Source organism: Dermacentor albipictus, chromosome 1 (assembly GCF_038994185.2).
Source record: "Dermacentor albipictus isolate Rhodes 1998 colony chromosome 1, USDA_Dalb.pri_finalv2, whole genome shotgun sequence".
Taxonomy (NCBI): Eukaryota; Metazoa; Arthropoda; class Arachnida; order Ixodida; family Ixodidae; genus Dermacentor; species Dermacentor albipictus.
Window position 1 is genome coordinate 381,878,837 of NC_091821.1, and position 24,766 is coordinate 381,903,602.

At 41.6% G+C, this 24,766-nt stretch overlaps 2 protein-coding genes across 6 annotated transcripts in view; one reads left to right on the forward strand and one right to left on the reverse strand.

Annotated features, from left to right (window-relative positions):
* The window catches only part of LOC135900319 (tetratricopeptide repeat protein 37), a 77,509-nt gene extending 64,411 nt beyond the window's left edge, over nt 1–13,098 (forward strand). For both annotated transcript variants that reach the window (XM_065429799.2, XM_065429801.2), the window contains exons 35-40: nt 492–650; nt 878–957; nt 7,630–7,693; nt 9,568–9,701; nt 11,041–11,167; nt 12,946–13,098. In XM_065429799.2, the coding sequence (XP_065285871.1) occupies nt 492–650; nt 878–957; nt 7,630–7,693; nt 9,568–9,701; nt 11,041–11,167; nt 12,946–13,050 (669 nt within the window). In that variant the 3' untranslated portion in view covers nt 13,051–13,098. The remainder of the gene's footprint in view (nt 1–491; nt 651–877; nt 958–7,629; nt 7,694–9,567; nt 9,702–11,040; nt 11,168–12,945) is intronic.
* The window catches only part of Frmd5 (FERM domain containing), a 33,624-nt gene continuing 21,873 nt past the window's right edge, over nt 13,016–24,766 (reverse strand). For all 4 annotated transcript variants that reach the window (XM_065429803.1, XM_065429802.1, XM_065429804.1 and 1 more), the window contains 4 exons: nt 22,681–22,769; nt 19,711–19,788; nt 18,411–18,592; nt 13,016–14,620 (listed from right to left, as the gene is read on the reverse strand). In XM_065429803.1, the coding sequence (XP_065285875.1) occupies nt 14,064–14,620; nt 18,411–18,592; nt 19,711–19,788; nt 22,681–22,769 (906 nt within the window). In that variant the 3' untranslated portion in view covers nt 13,016–14,063. The remainder of the gene's footprint in view (nt 14,621–18,410; nt 18,593–19,710; nt 19,789–22,680; nt 22,770–24,766) is intronic.

The following is a 24,766-nucleotide window of genomic DNA, read 5'->3' on the forward strand; positions in this document are numbered from 1 at the left end:
AAAAATGCTTATATTCAAATGTTGCACAAGCAAGAGAACCAAGGAGATTCCAAGAGATTGCATTCTTTATTGCGACACTGGTCAGTGATCCATTGCATTACCTACTTTTACTATAACATTTATCCCACAAAGTGGCTTTCTATATTGCACTACAAAACAGCATGACAAACTCTGATTGACCATTCTTCATGGATGCATGAACTCTGTATACAATTGTATGTAATGTATGAGCAAACTCTCTGAGCCTTTGCTGTGCCAGTGCAGTTTTCTCATGTCTATAAAAAAATGATTCAGGGAGAATCCGGAACATCTGAACAAAACCCTTGAAAGGAAATGAACACTTCAGCATGAAATTTAGATTTAGTTAAAATGCGCTATTTGTTAGGGGGTGTTGTTTTGCATCTCACTATATAATGTGAAGAAAGCAGCTTTCAGCAAGAGTTACTCGGTCACATAACGTTTTTCTCGCCCTTCTTTTTCTTTCTGTTTAGGTTCTCTGGGGATTTGCAGGCAGCCCATTTGTGTCCAAGTCACTGAATGTGCTGCAGGCAATTTCAGAATTGCTGACAAAATTGACACGTCTGGAGAAGGCCTCTCTTAGTTCTGTTCAAAGTGTAGTTGAGTCCGAGGACATAGCTACTGGATGGCAGGTCAGTGCTTCATATGTTTGCTTGAACATATGAAGAACATACGCACTAGTTGTCTTGGCGACAACTATCTCGGTTTATTAAAACTGGCATGTTTGATTCACAGTTGGAACTTATGACACTTGTCAACAGATTCCGTAGGGTATCATTGTCATAGGTATAATGTGCTGTGTTCTGGTGCTTGCTTATGAGTTTGCTTAACAAATGCCTTAGAAATGTGAACATTGCAGATGCTCTCGAAGCTGCAGCAGAGAACTGCAGACTTCAGTGGGGCTATTGAGTCACTTGAAAGGGCAAAGAAGTATGACAGGTAAGACAACATGATTATTGTAATTTTATAATTTTTTCTCAACTTACACTCAGCAGCTTTGCTCTAAGAAGGTATGTTATGCTTACTTACAGTGGGATGCTTGCTTGCTCAAAACCTATACACTAATCTTTTTACTGGCACTATTTTGTCACTGTTCAAAGGATCGGATGTATACATGTGATTGACTTTATGCATCTGTTATGTTTTTGTAAAGTAAAGCCTCTAAATAACAAAGCCTGTAAAATTGGCACTTTACTTTGTTATATCAAAATTTCGCTACATTGAAGTTGTACCTGACCTTAAAAGAAGCACAGTCGCCAATCGACTTTTTATAACATGGAAGGGGCCACAAAAGATGTTCCAATTTATGAGTATCCTTGAGTTTTTGGGCAGTCAAAAAAAAAACTAATTTCCATGAAAATAAAAATTTCTTTGTATTTGAGAGTCGGCGACTAATGTCATGATTTGATGCTGTGTCAATCATTATATACTTACAGTGCATCATGTCATTCGTGCATCATGTTTAAAAGTTCTAACAAGGTTCAGTACGGCGTCCAAAAGTTTAGTCGCCGTTATGCATTGGTTCTGTGGAGTAGGTGGCGGTGGCCTTGAGTTAAATCTGATTGAGACCTGACATGGCGTCCAAAATTTTGGTTGCTGTTATGTATTTATTCCAAAGAACATCTGTAAATTGCTTCTTTTGAGTGCGTAGCAATGCTGCAGTTAAATAATCGAGCAGCTCTGAAAAACTGGTTGGTTACTTATATCCAAAGCCTGTTTCAGGTGCAAGGTGCTTGACTAAAGCGCTTTATATTAGGTGTGTGAAAATATTAAATTTTCAATCACTTAGGTGGGGCCCTTGGCTCTCCCCACCAACACGCAGGACATGCAATAGTTATTTCCTCCTCCTCCTCAATTTCAAAGCAAATTTGAATAGTCAAAACCAAGTGCGAATTGAATATAATATTTTTTTTAATACGAATATTATCGGTTTTGCAAAAATGCCAATTTTTCACCAACCATAGGTATGAAGAGAAAAAAGGTGTTTATTGTACAGGAAATAACGTACTAAAAATTATGCTTTGTGGTAAAAGAAATTATTAGTGCAACACTTTTGCTTGATGGTATCGTAACAACAGTTATTTACCCCTTGAGCGTTTTGGACGAGCTCAGCTCGTCAAGGGCAACAGTCGACTTCCGTTAATTCGATCCTGACAGGACCGACTACTTTGGTGAAATTATTCGGCAGGTCCAATTGAACTAAATGAAAGAAAACGCCGAAACATGCCATTAATTCACTTGGCAGTATATGTATTTAAAGTTAGCTTCGCCGCAATACAGTCGTGAATATGCGGTGAAGCATACCAAACGGGGTAAGGAGCCACTGTTATGGAGCATAGTACGTGTCCTTAGTTTACACACGTGCCAACTTCGATAACAGTACGAGCACCGAGACGCCTGCTAAATTTATTGGCAGGCCTTCAGAGTTTTATATAGACCTCCACTCTTTTGTTGACTTTAAACGTGCCCTTTACTTTCCCAGTCTTTTTCATCTTACCACCTTACTTTTTGCTAGCTTTCCCAAAACACAGATTCTTTTTCTCCGCATCTCGGTGCACTGCGCGTGCGCGTGCTTATAATTAAGGAACGCGAACGGTCTCATATACGAGACACGCACGGTGGAAGAAACGAGGTCTCAAATCGCCACAGCAACACCAGAAACAGCTCTGAATAGTTGCCAGTATGATTATTAGGCGCCTAGGTGCTCGTCCTGTAACTGTATACGGCGTGTGCGCGTCTGTATAATTAAACGCGTACTGTTACCCGTGAAAGTGGCCCCTTTGCATTCTTAGTATGCTTCACCGCAATAAATTGCGTATGCTTCAACGCACAACACAGCTGTATTGCGGTGGACCTGACCAACTTTGATTTATTCAGCGAAGGCCAATTTCGAGATAGAAATAACGGAAGTTTGGGCACATAGAAACGTATGGGCGCCGGCCGCGATATTTGGTCGGGATCGAATTAACATGAAGATTGGACTATCCGGAGTCCAATTAATTGAATACTATAATTTCTTTTCAAAGTGATTTGGACAAGCTGAGCATGTCCACTTAGTCTTACAGCGAACCTGCCAGCCTCTAGTCGGGATTTTTCGTGGCGTGCTCAACCAAAAAGCGGCGGCTGGAAAAAGGTTTTGTGTTAGAGTTTCAGCATAAGAGAATGATGTTTTCTCATATATTTGAATTACAATTCGCTGCTATCATTTCTGTAGGTTGTGTGTAAGTTGTACTTTATGAATTTTCTGACACACTTTATTTTGAGAAATTCAATTATTCCAATAATGCTCTTGCACCAAGTGGAGGGCCCAAAAACAAATGGCAGCTGGAAGGCTTTGTGTTTGAGCTTCTGCGTAACAAGATTATTTTTTCTTGTATATTTGAATTACAGTCCGATGATACTATGTCAGCAGGTTGTGTGTAAGTTATACTTTATGAATTTTCTGAGGCATTTTACTTTGATAAATTCAATTAATTCAGTAACGCTTTTGCACTAGGCAGAAGGCCTACAAAAATGAGAATGTATGCTTTGCTAATGGTGCCGCCACCAAGCGGCTGCGGCCACTCAGACAGACATCCAATGACAGCTGGAAAAGGGCTCTGTCTTTTAGTTTCCGTGTAACAGATTTATGTTTTCTCGTATATTCGAATAACAATACGAAGCTCTCATGTCTGCAGCTTGTGTGTAAGTCGTAATTTATGCATTTTCTTATGCAATTTACTTTTAAACATTAGTTTAGTTCAATTAGGCACTTGCACTTGGCGAATGGCCTAGAAGAATTAGGATGTATGCTGCACTTTCACACACATGCATGCGTGTGCGACATACACCGCTTGTGGTGGTGGTGCTTGCGTTACGTCCTCTAACGCCAATAGGGGTGGCAGTACTTGTCCAACATCTGCAACCAGCTTCGCTGTACATCCACTTTCACAGGGTGGAATGGAGGTGAATTTTTTTTCTTCTACTGCATAGATAGTTGCAGTGCGAACTTTTGAAATTCCTGGTTACTTTGCCCTTTCTTGTTTTAAAACATAGATATCTGCACTTTCTTCAGTGCCTCGAAGGCCGTGTTGATTCAGTCTTCGTGTTCTAAAACATGGATTTCAGCCATTTCGCCAGCGCTGGTACGGCACGTTTATTGCGGTCTTTGTTTTCTACTACATTGATGGCAGCATATTGTCAGTGCTTAAAGAACGCATATTCGGAATTATGCCCTTCTTGCACCTTTTGGCTGATTTGGAATGATGGTGTCTGCCATGAAAAACTTTCTTCAGTGAAGAACTTTGCGTCGTAGAAGAGTTGATCTTGAAACAATGTAAAATAAAGCATTTTTCCTTTTTTATAACTGTACCATATGTGGCAATGGCAAGCACATATGTATTGCATAATGAAAATGTAAAGTGAGGTTTTCACGCTTAAAACGTGAAGCAAATTGGTTGAAAAAGCTTTATTTATTTATTTTATTTGGTACATACTGCTAGCCTTAACGAAGGCTTTGGCAGGAAAGGGTACATTCATAAAAGGGAAGATACATCATTCACACAGGGTTCAACGATAATCATTTACAAGAGGCCTTGGCTTTGGTTTAAAAACAATCGTATACATACTCATGTACAGCGATATAGATAATGCACATTCATGGTGACAATAGAACATAATGTAAAAAACCACATTTCATCATGTAGCAACAAAGATATGGTTAGACAACTTAGACAAAAAAGAATTGAGGCTTGTACAATTGACAACTTCTTGTGGTAACATATTCCATTCTCTGATAGCTTGTGGGAAGTATATCTGAAGGTGTCATTGTGAAACCTATACTCAGATAATTGTTTATTGTGTCTCGTTCTTGAAATTCTAGCGTTAGAGTGTACTAAAAACTTATTTTTGTCTATTTTTAGGGCATTGCTCTGGAGGATAAACAGGAATTTTATTCGGAGATATCTAGCACGGTCGCTAATTGTTGGGAGTCCGGCTAAGCGTAGAAGTTCAGTTGGGTTAGAAAGGTTTTCGATGGAGTCAAGTTTTAAAATAAGTCATCAAAAATGAAAAAGCAAAATAAGGTGTCTTCTGGTCAGTATAGTAAAGCACTTCAGGGGCTCATGTCATGAAGTAAGGATAGCTGCTCGACATGTTTACAGAGAAGCCACACCCTCCTGTTTGTCACAGTTCATTCATACACCGAAAAGTGCTACTCATTAGGCACACTTGTGCCTGGTATCAGCACGAAGCCGAGCCAACAATGGGCTCCATGCTTGCACAACCACTCACATGGATCTTCTTTCTGGCACAAAATTTCACGATGCACATATATTTCAACCTGTGCTTGTGGAAGTGAAAATTAATGCTGGTTAATAAGCTTATCAAAGTCTTTCCACAGTGCTGACGTGGAAGGAGTCTCTTCAGAAGCTTTCATTGTTAAGGACATACCTGGGTTTCTTGGTGTTGAAATTTTCCTTGCTGTTTCTAAAGCCAGGTTTTTAGTCCAGTTTGTCATTGAAACACCCTGTTGGTGCTCAACTACTTTAAAACGAGGGTCTGAAAACACTGCCAAGCCACTTGGCTAAATTTGTAGTTTGTAAACTGTTTTTAAGCACTTAGCCAGATTAGTAGCAGACAGAGGTTTCCACCTGGCGGCTGGTGTTGTCAAGATGCATAAAGCGACAGCACAGTGTGGTTACTTGTGCTAATAGTGTCGGTTAGCCATACACACCCCATAAACAGTGCCCCATGTTATTTTTGATATGCTTCACTACAAGCAAAATACGCTTCACCGCAACACATGTACGCTTCGCCGCATAACGCGGCTGTACTGCGGCGAAGCTGACTTGAAAACTTGACAGCAGTAATTTTTGAGGTTCAAATATTTCGAATAATAAAAGTGTCTTTAGAATCGAACACTAACATATTCGAATCGAATGTTCTAAGCTTAGACTATTCGCACACCACTACGTTATATTTGTGGTCTGTTAATATTCCATTTGATTTTGCCGGGAGTCTGTCCCTTTCTTAATGGCATCAAGAATAGCTTCTTTCAACTTGATGATCATGAAGAGCAAACCCTGTGGCATCCTGAAACAAGTGGCGACATTCTTTTTCTTCTCACCAATTGAGATTGCTTACAAGATACTAGCCTCCTTGAGCGATAGGGCCTTGCGTTTAGTACAGGTACTCATGCCTTGGGAGACATTAGCCACAACAAATGCACCATATTGGGTGCTGACACGAGTTGAAACATGTTGAACTTGTTGGTTTAGCAGGGCTGCAAATTGTGCTGAAGAACACAAGGGACAAGCAAGAAGACTGCTCCTTGTGATCGTATCAGTCTCGTTGCTTGTCCCTGTAGTACAGTCTAGTCCCTCGTGCTGTCTGGCACTGTTTGTAGTTTCAGCGCATCGTATCAGCGTACTGATACGATGCGCTGATACGTATGCCTCCTACTGCATCTGCTCAATGCCACAGTCGTCAGATAAATTGCCTCCGAGATTGGGCAGCGTGCACTGTCAGGTCTTGAGAGGCCATAGCCGGCTATTTAATGAACCGCTTCGCCGGATGCTTTTTACTATGTGGCCCACAATTTGAGAGATAATCCTGTGATTTTACCATTTGACCATTGGCGCCTGTAGCAGTTTCCATTTATTGTCTTGGTCATCATTCTCGGCAGTAGTGAAATTTCATTATATTGAAATGACAAATAAACAGACTTTGCTGCATAGAGGTTAAATAGGCAGTGTGTTTGGAAAGTCATGGTTCACTTTTAACCGGTCATAGGAAAGCAACAGAACAAGATATAAATGTGAAATCTTCACCAAATAAAAGGAAAACTCTCCCAAGTTTCCGTAGGGTGATGTGCAAGGGTTCGCACACACAGGTGATGATGCAGCACCATGAACTGCACAGCAGCGGATTAGCCCACGCCCACACCAGTCGAAATGTGGATGGTGCAGAGGAAAGTTCAGTGTGTTCTGGGGGTTGCTAACAAATGGAGGCCACATCGAACTGCACTGAACACGTATGAAACTTGGAGAGTTTTCCTTTTCTTTGGTGTGAAGATTTCACATTTCTATTTTGTTTTGTTGATTTCCTGTGGCTGGTCAAAAGTGCACCGTGACTTTACGTACACACTGTATGTGTTCTATGGGCATGAAGTTATGAAAAGTTAGACATTTCATTTCGTAGAAAGTTTCATTATGGTATTGAAGTTCATTATACTGAGGCCTAACTCTACAAATTTAGCTGTCTCTCACCATCTGAACTTGCTCATTCTTCAACTAATCTTTTGCATTTTTTTTACTCCATCTGATGAAGTAGCTTTTTAAAAAAATATATATAATTTACAATTGGCCATGTGCAGTTCTATTGCTCTTAATAGTAATGGTAGTGAGAGCCTGACTGATCTCCTATTAAAGTAATGGAGTGAATTTGTTTTGCTAGTTACTTGATGTAATGCCCCTGTAATTTTTATGGCTTTAACACGTTTATGTAGGTAAAGTTGGGTGGTGCTCTGGGAACGAGCTTTAGCAACTTGGTCCCTAGCAGTGTCGAGAATAACTAATAACTACAGTATAGTGTGTTACAGCCTGCTGCTTCCTTTTTCATGTTGCCTCTCAGCATGAAAGGGAAGATCCTGGAGATAGAACTGTGCCAAGCCTGGCTGGCCTTACGTTCTGCAAAGGTATGTTTTATAGCACAGCTCATGGTAGAGATTTAGAATAGTAAACTGTTGGGCTAGTTGGTTTGACATGATTTTTGCAAAGGGGAGCGCAGAAGCATTGCGGAAAAAGGAGGCATGGACAGGAAAGACGCTCACTTGAAACAAAGTATATTTTGAGAGACAAACCACCAGGAACATTATTGTGCATGCGCTGCCATAGAGAATTATAAAAGGAGGTCAAAATTTTTTTTTTACATATGACAATTGCCTAACAACGGGGCATGCATCACTACATCAATAATGACAGCTAGTGTAGGTGATAGCAACAACGGCACATGCAAGTGGCCTGACAGAAATCATTCCAGAACAACTATTGGGGGGAGGGAGACAGAGGAGGGGGGGGCGTAGAAAACAGGAGGAGCATAGAAATGGTGAGGAACAAAAATTCCTTATCCATCAGATGCACTGATGGGGCACTAATACAAAGGTTAGCGTAAGCGTGAATCTGACCAGCTTCGAGGATTTCCCTTTAGAGTCTGCCTTTAGACCTGCTTATAATCTCGTTTTTATTGAAAAGGGGTTTACAGCCACAATTTCTGCAGTGTGTAGGAAGGTGCGCAGAGTTGCTCAGGGATTTTAAAAATGAAGAACGTTCTCTTAGCCTGTCATTTTGACAGTGCCCCGTCTGCCCAATGTAAGCTTTCCCACAGTCGAGTAGTATCTTATATACCACGGCGGCACAGGAGGCGAGGGGTTTTGTGTGTTTCTTTTCACAGGTCTTGTTCTTATCGCCTTTTGCAAGGGCGCACAACACAGCTTGGGAGGAGCTGTGAAGACGAGGTCAACACCGTGTTTTTACCTGATCCTTCTTTAGATTGTGTGAAATCGTGCGGATGTATGGCATCATACCAAACTTATTTGTCCTCTGGTGTGGCATAGCGGTGGTTGGAGCCTGGAGCTCCTTTAAAGGAGTTGAACCCACTGCAACTAGCACACTCGAAGGGAATCCCAAGGCTTTCAGACAAGACACATTTAGGTCAAAAAGGTCAAAACTATGACCAAAGCTGTGTGCACAAGACTTGGTCAGGAATGACTTGAGGCATGACGAAGCTATACCCTGTTTTACCACTTTGGTGTGAGAGGACTCAAAAGATAGAATGGCCTTCTTAGAATGCAGAAAATATTCCCAACAAAGGTATTCGTCACAGTTAAAATAGAGTACTGAGTCTAAAAACTGGAGTGTGCCATTGTCAGGATGTCCATTGTGAAAGATGAGAGTGAGCATTGTTTGAAAAAAAGCAACACTTGCTCAGCTACTGCAGTGCTAAAGTCATTATGTGAAACAGATAAGAAGACAAGAAAATCATCCACACATCTATGAACATTAAGGACAATGTCCTGGTTCAATTCCTGTGAAGCATTCCAGTAGCTTATCCTTACAAAAATCATTGAACTAGCTTGTGCACTAACACTCTCATTAACATACTTCAGCAAAGCAGCAATTGCACCACCATTACTGGTTCAGTATTGCAAACAATCATCTGCATCAAAAGGGCTTGTTGCTGGGATAGCTGGTGCAGTTTACTGTAAATAGAGTGATCATCAGCGTATGGGACTAGACATCTTTAATGTTATTGCTTTAATGTCCAAGCCTGTCATACCGCATGCTGGTAAAAGCAACTGTTTGAAGCCTCTCTCCATTTCTCATGCGCTTTCTGCAACCAACAGTGTATCTTATACACATGCATTTGAAGTATTGAATAACAATGTGAGCTTAGAATGCATTACAAGATGTTATGCTGAAGCAGAACATCGTGTAGTGACCAAGTTTACTTGTAATCTGTGTTTGATGACTTTACTTTTCAAATGCAACACCATGGTTCAATATGTTGCAGACTGACTCACACCAACGTGAAGAGATGCTAAAGGCTGCCCTAGGACATCTGAACACAGCACTGAGAATGAATCCCAGGTGCAAAGCAGGCCACATGATTCTTGGTGTCTGGGCTCTGGAGAACGACAATTCTAGGCAAGTATTAGGTACTCGTATGAACAAAAATTTGAGAGAAACCTACTTCTTCATGCGGTGCTGCAATTGCCTTTCTGCATTTTGTAGGTGGCATGTGATGTTCATGTATGTGCAGCAAAAAAAGCAAAGAAATTGGAAGCATTAACAGCTCCTCATGATTATCATCTAGCCTGTGCTCTATGAGCAATGAGGTAGCAACAAGCCAAATAATAGCACTTCTGAGCATGAAATACCAGTTTCTGTTGGGAAAACAGTAGTAGTATTTAGAAGCTAGGAGTTGTGCAGGAGAGCAATGGGGAGTGGGGATTCTTGCACTTCAAAGGCAACATTCATGCTGTTTCAGTAGTGGAGCAGCAAGGTTAAGGTTGTGATGTAGAATGCCACATGACTAAAACCTTTTCAAGCTAGTGACCGCCAGGACCAGCCATTCTTGTCATGTGAGAGCGCAATACCTTTTATCTTGTCTATGCTTTTAATGAAGAAAAAGGAAAGCGTAAGTAATGTCATGAGGGTCACATGACTTCCTCCATGCTTCACTGCTATCAATTATTCTTGGTGCCGTGAAGTGTGCCAGATCGACCACTCTATCATTGTAACTTTGTAACTTCAAGGTCGGCTTCTGTATCACTTTGTTTTGCTGAAAATGCTCCTTACTTCAAGTAGACACTGGCAGAAGCAGCCACATATTTGTAGCTAATTTTAGGTAACAAACATGAGGGGCATACTGCTCAACATAATTTTTAGAGCGCAGCTCTAGGGGCTCGTTCCTGTGGCAAGCGGTGGCGTCATCCCTTAGCATCCTCGTAACCGAGCTAATGAACACAGGAAAAGGATGAAAGAGCGAATGTGAAGCGCGGATGAAAGATGGCGTTAGTGAAGAGAGCATAAGGAGGAAGGTGGCGGCGAAGGAGCGTGCAGCGGGAACCACGAGGCGGACAGCAGAGAAGGAGGGTATGGCAATAAAGGTGCAAGAAAAGCATAGCGATGCACACGATGGGCACTGCGGTGATGATGGCCATGAGACAGTGCCAGAGTAGTGCGCATTGTTTTATCAAAGCAAAGCACTGCATGTGAAGAGGTCTGTCTGCGGCAGCTGCTATGAATCGCGCCCACACGTCACGATTAGCGAGGCAGTTGCACCACTTTTCACTCAGTTCGCAACATGCCGCCTGAGACAGACTTCTGTGCCAGCCAGTATATTGCGAAATGAAAACATGTTCACAGCTGCGCTCAAATTTTGCATTAGGGAGTATCGTAATCGTAGGTGAATTTTTTCTTTCATTATGTCATTATATGCAAAGTGCAGGCTTGAAGGTAATTGTGAATTAAATTCCTGCAGGCTGGCCAAGAAGAGCCTTGAGCGAGTGACAAGATTTCATGATGGTGGAATTTCCTGGATTCAGTCTGCCACAGTGAAACTGCTGCTTTTGCACTACTTGGAAAAGAAGGATGCTGAAGCACTGAAAGTATGAATTACATAAGGCACTATACATGAGAGTTTTTCTTGAAATGAGGTTGCAGAGGAAACATATTGTGCGTTACCATGTTCTGGGCTGGAAGAAAAAGCCAACCATAAGTAAATCATGCACATCTAATTTATGCAATCTTTTCTTCCCATTGGAAGAGGACTGTAAGCTGAAACCAGGATAAATGAGAATGCAGATTGCAATGCACAATGGAAAACAACGTTTCAGTGCAAGAACTTCTCTGTAATATATTAGCCATAGCTGTGGCCATCAGGATGAGAGTGGCAAGATAATTAGTTGATAATTAATAGTTTAAAATAACTACTTTGGGGTGTGTATTGCATTTGCAGCAAATACCAATTTCTGTGTAAGGGGATGTTGAAGGGACACTAAAGGCAAATACAAAGTCTACATGGGCTATTTAAATAGCATTCCAGAAACCTTGCAACACTTGTTTCATGCCAAGAAAATCCTTAGTTTATGAGAAAATTGTGTCTGAAGGGTCCGAATACCTTTTTGGAAATTCAAATCTCCCGCCACATAACCGAGGAAGTGGCTTTGCTGCCGATGGTGAGTAAAAGGGTGCCCAACAGATGGTGGTACCGAGCCAAGACAGCGGTGGATTCGCCACTACAGCTGCTTTTTGGTCAAGTGGTGTAGACCGTTTGGGCATCCCGCGACATCACATGGAAGTTAAATTCCCTGCTACTTGCAGTTTTTGCAGGTTTCACAAGCCAGCAAAACCAGCGCAGCACTATGCGATAACTAAACCACTAAAACGCGAAAGTGTCGGCGGCACGGAGTCGTGCAAAAACGAAACCTTTCAACTGCTGGCGTCATTGTCAAGGGTAATTTTAATAAGTTCTTTTTTCTAAAAACGAAATAGAAATAGACAAGTAGCATTTTATTTCATCTTGTAATACAAGGATGTTTTTCGCAATGAGTGGTTCAGTATAGTGACAGAATTCAACTGAGGAGTGCTTACGTCATCGGGCAAGTACTTGGATGTTCCGGGGGTCTCTAATCACGTCCTGCATTTACCTCAATTTCTCGGTTATTAAGCCTCTGTTCGCAATTATATTGAAGCCTTAGAGATTCTCTAGCACTTATTTTCACTATAGCTTTTACAGCCTATAGCCTTTAGTGTCCCTTTAAATGTAGCCATACCACATGACAGCTTTGCTTTCTTGTGCATGGCCTTGGCGGTTCAAGAGTGGCTAGCTGCAAACTTCTCGTATGTTGTCACACTTCATCATAGCCTCTTCATATTTAGGATTTAAACCCACTAGAGTACTACATTTGGAATGTCACCGAGAGGTATACCTCAACAGCCATACAATATAAAGAACTTGCCGAAGGCTGGTATGGGCAGTGCTAACATGATCCAAGCATACAGCAATTTTTGAAGCCACATTGAGATGGTTATTTAGGCAGACAGTGGCACTGCTGCACAGTTTTTAAAAAAAGCAGTCAACCAAACAGTCTGTAGTTTAGTGCTTATACGCCTCACCTTGTCTGAAATATAGTTGCTTTTCCCTAGGTCGACACGTTCTCAAATATCTCATGCATGCAGTGGGATATTCTACTGAGCATAATTCATAGATGTAAAACCACCTAGTACCTGTGAGAAATTGAAACGTTTGGGTTCATATGAAAATAACTGGTTCACCATGCTGGTTATGAAGTAATAGTTCAGCAATACTGCATTAGACTAGCTGGTGCAAGTTGTCGCTTGTGTTTCAACAATTTGTGACATTTTAACATTTCGCTTTGTGCAGAAATTGTTACCTCAAGTGGAGAAGCTGGACTTGCAGTCATTCTTGTGTGAAGAAAACAGAGAGCAGCTGATCTCACTAGGCGTTTTATTAATGCCTCAGAATTAAAAAAGCATCGATATACATTTTCTGGCAATAAATGTTTCCTTTGCTTCAGCTTGCAATATGTCCCCTGCTCAATATTTGGTTGGTTACAGTACACCTCTCTGGAGAAAAAAAAAATATACATGAGTGAACTGTTAGCTATATTACAATATTGGAAAGGGCCTGCAAGCCAGCCTGCAGAAAGACAGAGCGTTGAAAAAAAAAAAAAGTATCCACCAATGGCATGCATTGTAGAGTGCAGAACTCATGACCCTGGCCTTTATTTAGCATTGGCTCTCGAAAAGAAGCATTGAGCCCAATGTTTGCATTGCATAGATTTTACAAGAATACACAGCCAATTGCGTACTTTCCCTGCTATGGGTACCTTAGTGCATTTTTTCACGGTGCAAAAGAAAAAAAAGAGCTTGCATACACTGTAGCAATCTGAGCAATGATGGACTGTGGACACATGCACTCTTGTGACAAAAATTGAACACAGCTAAGAACACACTGTGCTTCCCTGGCAAAGGATTGCACTCTGTCTACGCCTTTGGAATGAACGTCTACTAAAAGGTAATGCAAGCTGCCTACCACAACCTTAGGTCTCACCGAGTGGGAATGCACGATGCAGATAAAATATAAAAAAGATAAAAACTAAGGCGCCTTCTTGGCCCTTTTTTCTGATCGTGACAACAAATTCCTAAAAGCTGAACACATCTATATAGTAGTGAAGAGATTTCGTGTGCATAATGTGCAGCAATAGAGAAAACTAAATGCAACAAGGCTTTTTATACCTCTGGCAAATCTTTCCCATAACCAAAACTGCGATTTTCATCTCTCTCCCAACAAATGCGCCTCTGCATAAACAAAGAGCAAACCGAAAGAGCCCTGATGGAATGTGAACGTGCGTAACGCTGCCTCAGTCGGGCTTTGCTGTGAGGCTTTTCTTACTGGACAGTGGCACAACTGTTTCTCGTACGAGGGACTTTTTGTGCTTTTCATGATGTATCACCGGTCACCAGGCCACTTGCTCGGAGTCAGCGTGGGCCAAAGAAAGCACTGATCCAAGTGCCTATTGCGTCCCTTGTAGGTTCATAATATTGTTTTCGAAGCAAGACTACCTCTGGCAGCCTCTGCATGTCGGCAAGTGGAGCCCAATCCCATTCCATCAGAACCACAAGCAGCAAAAGAATGAGCAGCAGAGGCAGAACAAGCCATGCCACAAATACAATTCGCGGCGACTGCTGGGGAGTCACAAATGCTGGCTCTTTGCTTTCGTGTTCGGGCTCATACTCGGGCGTCGGGCGTGGGTCAAATGCTAGCTCTGAGATTGGCGTGTCAGGGGCGTTGACGTCATCATCGTCAGCCACTGGCGTGTTTCGTGAGGGCGTCAAGTCAACATGGAGGTCGTGATTTGGAGGACGCAGCACTGAAGAGCCATTCTCTTCACCCGACTCGCCGGAGTCAAGAAGCTCGAGGGGTGTGTCAAGCCTCTTTGGCTGCTCGTCAATGGCAAAGCCATCGCCTGAATCTTGAGATATCGGGGGCTGCTGGCTCTGCTGCTGGCTGTGTTGCTGGCTCGTCACTGGTCCGACTGAAATGAGGTCAGCATGGTACTGTTAGAGGAGGACAGTGGTAGGGCAACTGTTTCTTAACTACTTAGATCTATTTAAATACGTGTCATAGAATGCAAGATAAAACAACTAGTTGAAAAAAAAAATAAAGGGGTGAGAAAGTAAAGATACTTCACATCTCAAATTCCTGAGGTGATTCAACTACTAATTTGCAAATTAGCGCATTCTTTAATTGCACAACACATTGGAGTTAGCATTGGCACTCATTCCATCCCTCTGTAAAAGGCACTTGCTTGTAAAACAAGGGTTGCATTTCTACAGTGAGAGTTGCCAGATTTTACTATGCATGTCCCAGGGAACTGAGTTTAGGCATTCATAACATCATGCTCTGTGCACATTTTAGATCGTTCTCATGTGCAGGCTAGGAGAGCTAGATAGATAAGATTTGACATAGAGTTGAACTAAAGACAAGATCTACAATATTTCAAGTTCACAAGGTAAATTAATTAGTATAGTTATAATTGCCTATTCGAGGCCAAGTGAAGTACGGTAAATCACAGCACCTGCTTTTAACCTTTCGAGGGTAAATTTTTTTCTGCCAAATGCGACAGCCCTGGGGTCGATTCTTTTTTATTGCAGATTTAAAATTATCAGTGATTTATTTTGAAAAACATTTACCGCAATTTTTTTAGAGTGACCATATAGTGACAAAAAAATATTTTCCATAGGTAAACATGCATTGTTTACTCAAGCATACAGATGCACTTGCATAAACACTTATAATAAAAATAAAAAAGTAGATTTACACTGGAATAGATATAACTTGAACCTTCTTATAACAAAGTTCAAGGGGAAACAAAGTTACTTCCGTTATATCCATTACTTTGTTATACCCATTTACTACAATATGTGCCCAATGAAACACACAGTTGTAAACATGGAAATAAGAAGATGGCATTGTGGCACGTGGAACCGCTACAGGGCCACGCAAGTGATGAAATTTGAATAAAACAACAATAAAAGTCTCCGGCATATGCAACATGCGACTTCTTGGCACCTGACGCGACATCCTTTAGACAGCTGCCTTCTGTTCCATTGTGATGGTCTTTTGCGTCCGCTTTCCACTTGGCTCATCGCGGTCAAGCAGCATGTGGCACACAACACAGCGCTCTGTTGTGCGCTCGAGAAGTCAAGCGACCTTGGCTCGCCTGGCTCATGGCCTTCGAGACTGCACCTGTGGCAATGCGATCTAGGAGGCCACACCCAGCTGCTTTTACAAGTGAGCACTTGGGTCCCATCATGTTCACTTTAAGTTTCCCCTACATTTGGCTGCTTCTCTTGCTGTTGTCTATGTGTTTCTGTAGCCGACATTTTCAATTTTCTGTTGCTAACTTCTTCACTTTTTGCTTCTTGTGTTGCTCATACATTCGGGCACACACCCAGTGACCCTACTTGTTTACTCAGAAAGACAGAAAACACAAAGGAAGGGGAACAAAGGCAAATAAACCTTCACTTTAAAAAAAGAAGAAAAAGAAAGGTTGGGCACGCACCTATCATTTCATTCTCCTCACTTGCAGTACACGCTGCACTGTTTGACCGTGGCAGAAATGAACTACTACACATGTGCACCTAAGTTAAGAGGGGATGCGGGGCTAAAATCTCGATTTTTGCCAGAAAAATGCATTTAACAAATTTATTCAGGTAGCCGAGAGTTATCAAGAAGCTCATCACCAAATTTTGTGGTATAAAGTTTGTAAACAGAGACAAGGTGCCTCAGACAGGCTGGCCAGCCTGTCTCAGGCACCTTATCCCTGTTTACAAGCTTTATACCACAGTGTGCTATTCCATCTGTCAGCCCCTTTCTTGTTCTTGATCACCAAATTTTGTTGCAATCTGCACCACAGAAAAGAAGAAAATTAATTATATTCTCGTGAGGGTGGCGCTCGCTCGCCGTAAAGAGTGCCCATGAACGTGGTATTCCAAGATGTGGTCACAAAGCAGGCAAAAAAACCAAACACGGAGTGAATGCCTGCGTTAGAAAGTTCGTTTTTCACGTGTTTTAATCATGGGAGACTTTCCAGCGAAAGTACAACAGACCAAAAAGTAAAGACTAAAAAAAAAAAAGGCATAATTCTGGCTGAGGCACCCTTGTTTATGAGCATAGACAAGGGCACTGGACAGCTCTAAAGCTTTAAAAAAGTGAAGACGACTTGAAGCAATGGCTGCAGAGCAGGTTCGAATACAGGAGCAGTGTCAAACCTATGGAACAGGGCACTCTAATTTATTATTTTTTGGTCTTAAAATAAAATTGCGTGTTCTGCACCTTTGAGCTCATTTTTTTCAGACGAAATAAGTAATACTGGGCAGTGGGAGGCCGTGTCGCTCAGCTCTGACCCTGACCTTCAGGCCAAGGTCATCAAGAGAGCTGAAGAAGCCGCCCAGGCCCAGGGGCTCGTGGCTGCCTAACAACAAGGTCATCCGTCAATACCTTGTTTTCAAATAAAGTCTTTACCCACTCGCTCACTCAGTCTGCACTTTTTGGTCAAACAAAACCTTTACGAGAACTGTAATTTTCCAAACTGCTTTGCCAAAACCTGCTTTCAAAGTGGTTTCCAGGCTGAAATTGTGTCAGGAACAAGACAAGGCACTTCTTATATTTCTAAATTTTTATTAACACAAAAAATTATTACATATATAGTGACAACAAAAAAAATTTAGCTTAGCCTGAAAGTGATGACACTGTTGCAGAAATGTAATGAAAAACATGTAACTGGCCTTGTCCTGCACTATAACCCCCCTAGATTGTATCTAACAATAACAATCGGTGTGCCTTCATTATTTCTGTAATGATAATTTTGCTAAGGAGACATGCCTGATTGGTCCATATGACAACCATAACTTCTTTTCTACTTGATCTGTATTAATGAAATTTAGAATATGCACTTAGAACAAGAAGATGCATAAACCTATCAATTTTTATAAATATCCGTGCAACGATTTGAAAGTCCTGCATTAGCCTTTAATGGGTTCATGGCTTTGCATCCTTCTCCCACGTTCTTGGTGATCACTAAGCTGATCAGCATTTTGCGAGTGTGCCAGTAGGGTACTGCAAGCCTCCAATCTCGTAAAATGCTCACTTCTGAACACAAGCGAACACTTCTTAAAGAATTAGAAAGGAACTTCCTTGCTAGTGTGTCCAGCGATGAGAGTTATGATACTCTGATAGCAAGTTAAACATTATGCATGCACAAGTGAAGTACGTACTCTTAAACCCCTTGAATGCACATGACTAAGGATACTACTGCATGACAAGCACACTCATAGAGCACCGGATCTGGCCACAGGCTTTCATAGTGAGCCACACTTAGCCCTATCATTCTTCCCTTTACCCACTTCTCTAGATAAGCCTGGAGCCATCAGTTCTCATTCCTATTTGTAGCTTTAGCATGCTATGGCACTCTATCACTTTGTTAAAGTGAAGCTTTCCTTGCCTCTTGCCCCCCCCCACCTTGCGCGTGCTGGCGGTTGTCTTGCCGAGTATACAACAACTTGGACCACAGGATAGGCACCCAAATATACGATCAGAACAAGAGGCAAAAAGTGACGTCTGCAACAAAGAAGTCGGCCACATAAGCAGCCAGGTGTGAAGAAAAGTGAACAAAGTGGGACCAAAGTGTGCATTGAGTGTTCAGCTACATAGAAGTGAAAAAGAAGTAGTGCAGACATTCCAGTAACCATTAAATAAAGCATCACTTATCATTGATTCACACATGCATGGGATAAGACAATATTTTAATGAACAGTGCTTACCAGAGCTCCGCAATGGTGAACCATCATTGAGCAGTCGGGATGGTGAATTTGGCATTTCCATTGTCGTTGATGCAGCAGTCTTCTGTCGGAAGGAGGGTGGCCGTGTCAGTGTTCTCTGGAACTGGGGTGGATCTCTCCTAATATTCTTCATGTCGTCCATTACTTCCCGCTCCACGCGGCCACTGCACCAGCAGAACATGTTGGAATGTTGTGTCACTTTACTCAGCTCAGCAATAAAGTCAAAGTGATGTTAAAAAGTTCTGGTTTAAAGAGTTCCTGGGATGAAAATAAACCTTTCTGTTGCACAACAGTAACGCAATGCTATTATAAACCACAGCAAGACTATGAAGGAAAGAAAGAAAGAAAAACTTTCTAGATTATCACTCGGTTAAACATGAGGTAACGGGCAATAAAATAAAATAAAATTGTATTATATTTCTGAGCCGGTGTGCTATTGTCGTTATCGTGTGGGCTGATCACTGTTATGAATTGAAATGTTATGCATTGTTATGAAGCATGCAGAAAACAACAATCACTTTTCTGAATATTAGAATATGACCATTGGTTACAGACTGACTCATCAAAACAGGAATGTTGATGGGACATTCTTCAATGTAACAATTGTTTTTGCAAAGGCTAGGCTTGGTAACTACAAGAAAAAAAAAAGTAATTTGCACACATGAAATCTGCTGCCGATCTTGAGATATTCATAGCAATTAACTCTTTTCAGTGTATTATGGGCGCACTTTTCTTGTGGCCAGTAAGAACATAACGTTATGTTCAGGACACCAGACGTTCGATTACTTGATTTGGTCTGTAAATATGTATCACAATCAGTATGTACTAAATTAAGAAAAGTAAAGCTGCTGGGCCAATACAATTCAGAAAAAAATAGTACGGCAATACTTAACTGCTTTTTCATGCACAGCCACTTTCTATCTCAATGACTGCCAAAATCAGGCAAGGCCAAATTGTTGCTATGTCTTGTCTTTTTGAGCCATCACGTTTATGCTAAATCATTATAAATGTACAACTTGGCTCTCAAAGTATCAGGCCTTGTGCACAAGATCGGATTGGTGCGTGCTGATTTTCACTGGGTTCCCACCAACAAGCCAGCCTTACTCTTTTTATTGAACTAGGCTCCAAATAATATGCAACCAAAAGCTGGACTAGCTTTGTGAATAGAAAAAGAAATCACATGAGATATGCATACCCCATGAGAAGCATGAAGTGTGTTGGTATATGCTGAAGGCTCTGACGCGGAATGTTCAGAATGAGGGCAAGCCCGAATCATACCCACCTGTACCGAAGACGGGAACCTCGTGAGAAAAATCCACCACCAGTGGTCACAGATGGCACCTCACTGGAAGAAGGTATGCTAGAAAAAATGAAACAAGTAACATTATAAGTCAGCGGTTGACCTCAAGTAGGCCAGATGCTTTCAAAGTACAATGCATTGGGCATTTGTGCTACAATACCAACGCTGCGAAAGGAGCAAGCGAACATTGAGGTTGTTCTTTTAAAGCAAAGAGCTGAAGAATCTTTCCAGCATCAGTTTGTCGTTTTCATTTGGTGCACAGCCTGTTTGCTCAGCAGTGGTGAAAAAGATAAAAATTCTGCATGTATGTGCCACAAAACAGGGCTTCAGCAAAGGAAACAAAATTTGTTTTTCCAGCTTTTCACATGAACATAAAAGCTTGTGACAAACACTCCAACTTGGAGGACTTAAAAAGGCAGCATCCAGATCTCACTTACATGCCAAATGCAAAGAAATCTTGGCCCGTGTAGAAAGCCTAGTTTCCGGTAGTAATACCAGCTCATGCAAAATTTTGCAATTCAAATTCGAGCGAATGTATCACAAAAAGGTAGCAAAAGTAGACGTTCTTGATGCTGAAACTGAAAAAAATGCCACCAATACCACTTGCTGGAAATAATACGGAACAACCTAGAATGCCAAGAACCAGCACAGTTCCACGTTATGGCCTCAGAGATCGAGTGGCATCTGGGGTGCGCTGAAAGTCTCGGAAGTACTGCACTGGGATTTGGGTCAGATCCACTAACACCATGCGCCCGTTTCGTCTGCTAAGGTGTTTTTTAAAGACTGCTATTGAAAAGAAAATCAGATAACTACCAGCCCTGAAGCTTCGCCACAATATCTTCAATAATAAATACTAGGGGTGTGCAAATATTGAACATAACCGCACCGAAGATTTACTATTATATTATTTTTAATATTCAATATATTTTGTGTAGGACTTGCGCAGTGCCCCATGTCGTGTATGCCGCAGAGCCTTTCATGCTCGATGCCGCTCAGGCAAGCGCTTCACTATGTTGTTGCCGCAAAAGGAGCGCCTCGGATGGGCTGCCGTGGCTGGAGCGGTAGCAGACCTTGTCAATCTGAGTGCTCCCCGATGTCAGCCCGATAAGGAGATCGTACACACAGTGCCTGAATGTCGCAATTCGAAGACACCGTGTCGGACAGGGCTGCTTCTGTCGGTACAAGGTTCGTTTGAGTGGACAGGTCGGAACAATAAGGCGATGCGGACTGAGGTTACTGATAGCTTGCTGCATTCTCGTTAAGCAATGGTCGGAGAGTCCAGAGCACATAAAGCGATGTATTTTTTTGCACAAAATTTGTAATCATTAAATTCTGTTAAACATTTTCCGATATTCAATTCAACATTTGGCTTTTCTTTTTCTTGATTCAATATGAAACCTACTATCGGTATTTGCATACCCCTAGCAAATACTACTCATCTACAACAGATCTAACCAGATTGAAATTCCATTGCAGTTGGCTTTTAAGGTATTACTCCAGAACTCTACTATTCACATTCATTGTACGGAAAAACACTGGTTACTGTGGGAGAAATTCCATGCCCCAAGCCAGCACCACTATGTCAGCATTACGTTGTAGATTTCAAAGTATTTTCTGATCTTTGAACCAGTTCGGCACCAGCGAAAAATTTTTAAAGCTTACTCAGTTGTGTCTTTGGCTACTTTAGAATGCAATGCAGCCTATTTTTACCAGTAAACAATTCACTGGAACTGAGTAGATGCTGGCCAACTGTTGCAGAAAATCCAGAGCAGCATCACCACTCGTCTCTCGCTTTTGCATCTTTTCCAGCTAACCAAGCCTCCAGTTTCAGAGATAGTCGCTACTTTATTATTGCAGAAGCATAATTTACAAACAAAGCTTGACATTCCTCTGTGGTAGCTTCACCACTCCCGATGTTGTTGAAATGGGCATAAAGAAAGGAATTTCAACAAAGACAAGGGAGGAAAAATAAAGGACCATGGGCTGTACAGCTCCGAACGATGCTCAGAATGCCAGAAATTTGTGCCGCTCTTTCCCTACTGCGTCCATTTGGTATCGTTAGCCTGTTAACAATCGTTTAAAACATTGTTTTCAAGATCTTCTGCACTGCTCACGGACACACTGCACCATTTGACGTGTAGTAGGGAAACCAAATTTTCGTTTCTAATGGAGTTCATTTTTTCCCCTCTTCGTGGCGATTTGTGAACAGGCTCCAAAGACATGCATGCAATCGTCGAAATTGAAAGTGAAAAGTGCCTTCCTGGAAGCTGCGTATGCACTCCGAAATATCACAGATCTTCCAATTCTACTGCGTCTGCGGTCGACCGTATTAACGGCTCGGACAAAGAACGCTGCCATTTCATCTGACTGATTCTGAGAGCGATGATGACAGACACCAAACCAGAACTTGAAGGTTCATTGCTAGTTTGTGCGTCTCCACCAACTGAACCTATTTATAACCCACCAGTTAACATGGAGACATACCAAAACTGCAAGAAATGTTACGATAGTAATAATGAGCAGAACACAAGAGTTTACTGCAAGACTTGCAACATTCTCGTTTCACATCGAGTAACTGCTTTGTTGCATGGCACACCTAACTGTAGGGCTTCCAGTTAAATTCTTGTAGTGTAAGCAGTTTTCAAGGAAATATTTCCTTTGCAGATAGTGCCTATTAGATAGCAAAACATTTTGTATATTAGATTTTTTTTGCATTTTGTTCTTTTTATGTGCAAGCATATCTTTGCAGGCTTTGTACAATTTTATTTACAATCTCGTTTTTGGCAATTTATACTTTTTAAGACATAAACCTCGTTATAAAAGATGTACGTCTGATTTTGAGTGCAATAGTTTCTTCAGAAAAAAAAAAAAACTTAGTGTAACCTACAAAAAGTGGATAATTTCCCCCACTGCAGGGAAAGAGTTCATAAAATTTCCAATTGACCAGCTTACGTGTAAAAATAGCACTGTTCGACGGCACACTTCCACAGGTGATGGCAGGCAGACTGGGTTGGACACTTGAAGCCCATCAAATGCTTCTTCTGGAAAAGAAATTATTGAAACAAAAATATCAGTTCAGCTGCCTTTGCATAGGATACCTTATGACACATAGAAGACAGCAATCTGACTTGAAAACAAAGAACGTACTAACAGAAGATAGTATTTCACCTTAAAATGTTAGTTAGATCTCGTTATTTTTGGTTACTGAATCACAGTGGTTATTATAGTCACGTATTCATTTTGCTAGCAGCTGAAAATCTACAATCTAGTAGACGGATGCTCATCCTGAGTACTGGGCTATTAAGGGGCATTTATTTCAGGAACTGTGAGCAAGTAAGAGCAAGAGAAGTGGTACAGTGAAAGTAGGAAGAAAATGAAACAGTATGTGCTAGAAGGGAGAAGAATAGATCGCAAGTTACTGCTGCATTGACACTTGGCTTGTGATTGTATTTAGAAGTACGAAAAACAGTTAAGGAAATTCTGGCAGAACCCATTTCATGATGAAAGTCTACATTAATGTGATTAGCACTGAAGCAATGCACCGTATTGTCACTGATAAAACATGTCATGTACAAGGTGCGTAAGCAGACAGGCTCCTGCGTTGTGCTTCCCACTGGACCGTGCATGGACCGTGCAAGTCCGTGGATGGCACATGAGCAAGACAAGATTGTATATGACATGAGTATGTATATTCAAGACAAGATTGTCTGTATATATACGATGCAGTTTTGATTCCGCCTAGGACTGGATAAATTCTAAAGGATATTTTTTTGTCATTGAAGAACGGCACATACCCAGTGAGCCAAAGTGGCATGAAAGAGGTTCATTGATGAGCAGCACACACTGAGTGACCCAAGTTGGTCCGACGGCTGCTTTCGAACCCCGTTCCCTCCTCAGCACAGCAGCCCGATGGTCTACCCATTATACCATGGACTACCCCGTGACCAAAGATGGTGGGAAAATGGTAAGAGACATGGATAGATATATAGCTAGATAGATAGATAGGTACCTAGACAGATAGCTATCAGAAAGTGCATGAAGTATCCTAAGAATGCTAATTGCATTAAAAGGCCTTATTATGCTTATATGCCCGAAAAATATGGATGATGGTTGAAACTGCAGTTCAAGCAACCAAAGTGCATGTTAAGTGCAATTGCCACTTCGTATGGCAGGCGATCACACATCTAGGCTGCCATCAGGACAGTTACAGTTGATTTATTTAATCAGCCAAGTCTGCTTTTACCTCAGAGTAAGCCTGGTATCATTTAGCATGCTGCACGTATGCAACAGCATCAGGGCAGAATTAGGGCAGTCATGTTCCCCATACCAATTAGAAATACCACTTCCTTTGAGAAATGCAGCAGTTGGCTTGGTGCATCAATGCATTTGCGGATGTCTCAATTCTGCCTACATGCTGCAGAAGATGTAACAGCTGTTAGATGCTGTGTGACAAATCCCTACTTTCATGGCGGCAGCTGTATGAATATCATAGACTCTGGCATCGATTCCTTTATATAGTTAAATGGAGACCAACCTAGACTTGGAGGCGCACAAGCAGAAAGACACCTGCTTGTCCTTTCTTTTTAATAAATGTTGCTCCTCCTCCTCCTCCACTATTTGAATCCTGAATAACGACATTTACATTACCCACAGAGAGAAAGAGAGAGGAAAAGTTTAATGACTGAGAATACAGTGAGGTGAGCTGAAGGGGCATACAGATTACTTGCTAATTGGTATGTTCCCCATACCAATTAGAAATACCACTTCCTTTGAGGAATGCAGCAGTTGGCATGGTGCATCAATGCATTTGCGGATGTCTCAATTCTGTCTACATGCTGCAGAAGATGTAACAGCTGTTAGATGCTGTGTGACAAATCCCTACTTTCATGGCGGCAGCTGTATGAATATCATAGACTCTGGCATCGATTCCTTTATGTAGTTAAATGGAGACCAACCTAGACTTCGAGGCCACTATTTGAATCCTGAATAACGGCATTTACATTACCCACAGAGAGAAAGAGAGAGGAAAAGTTTAATG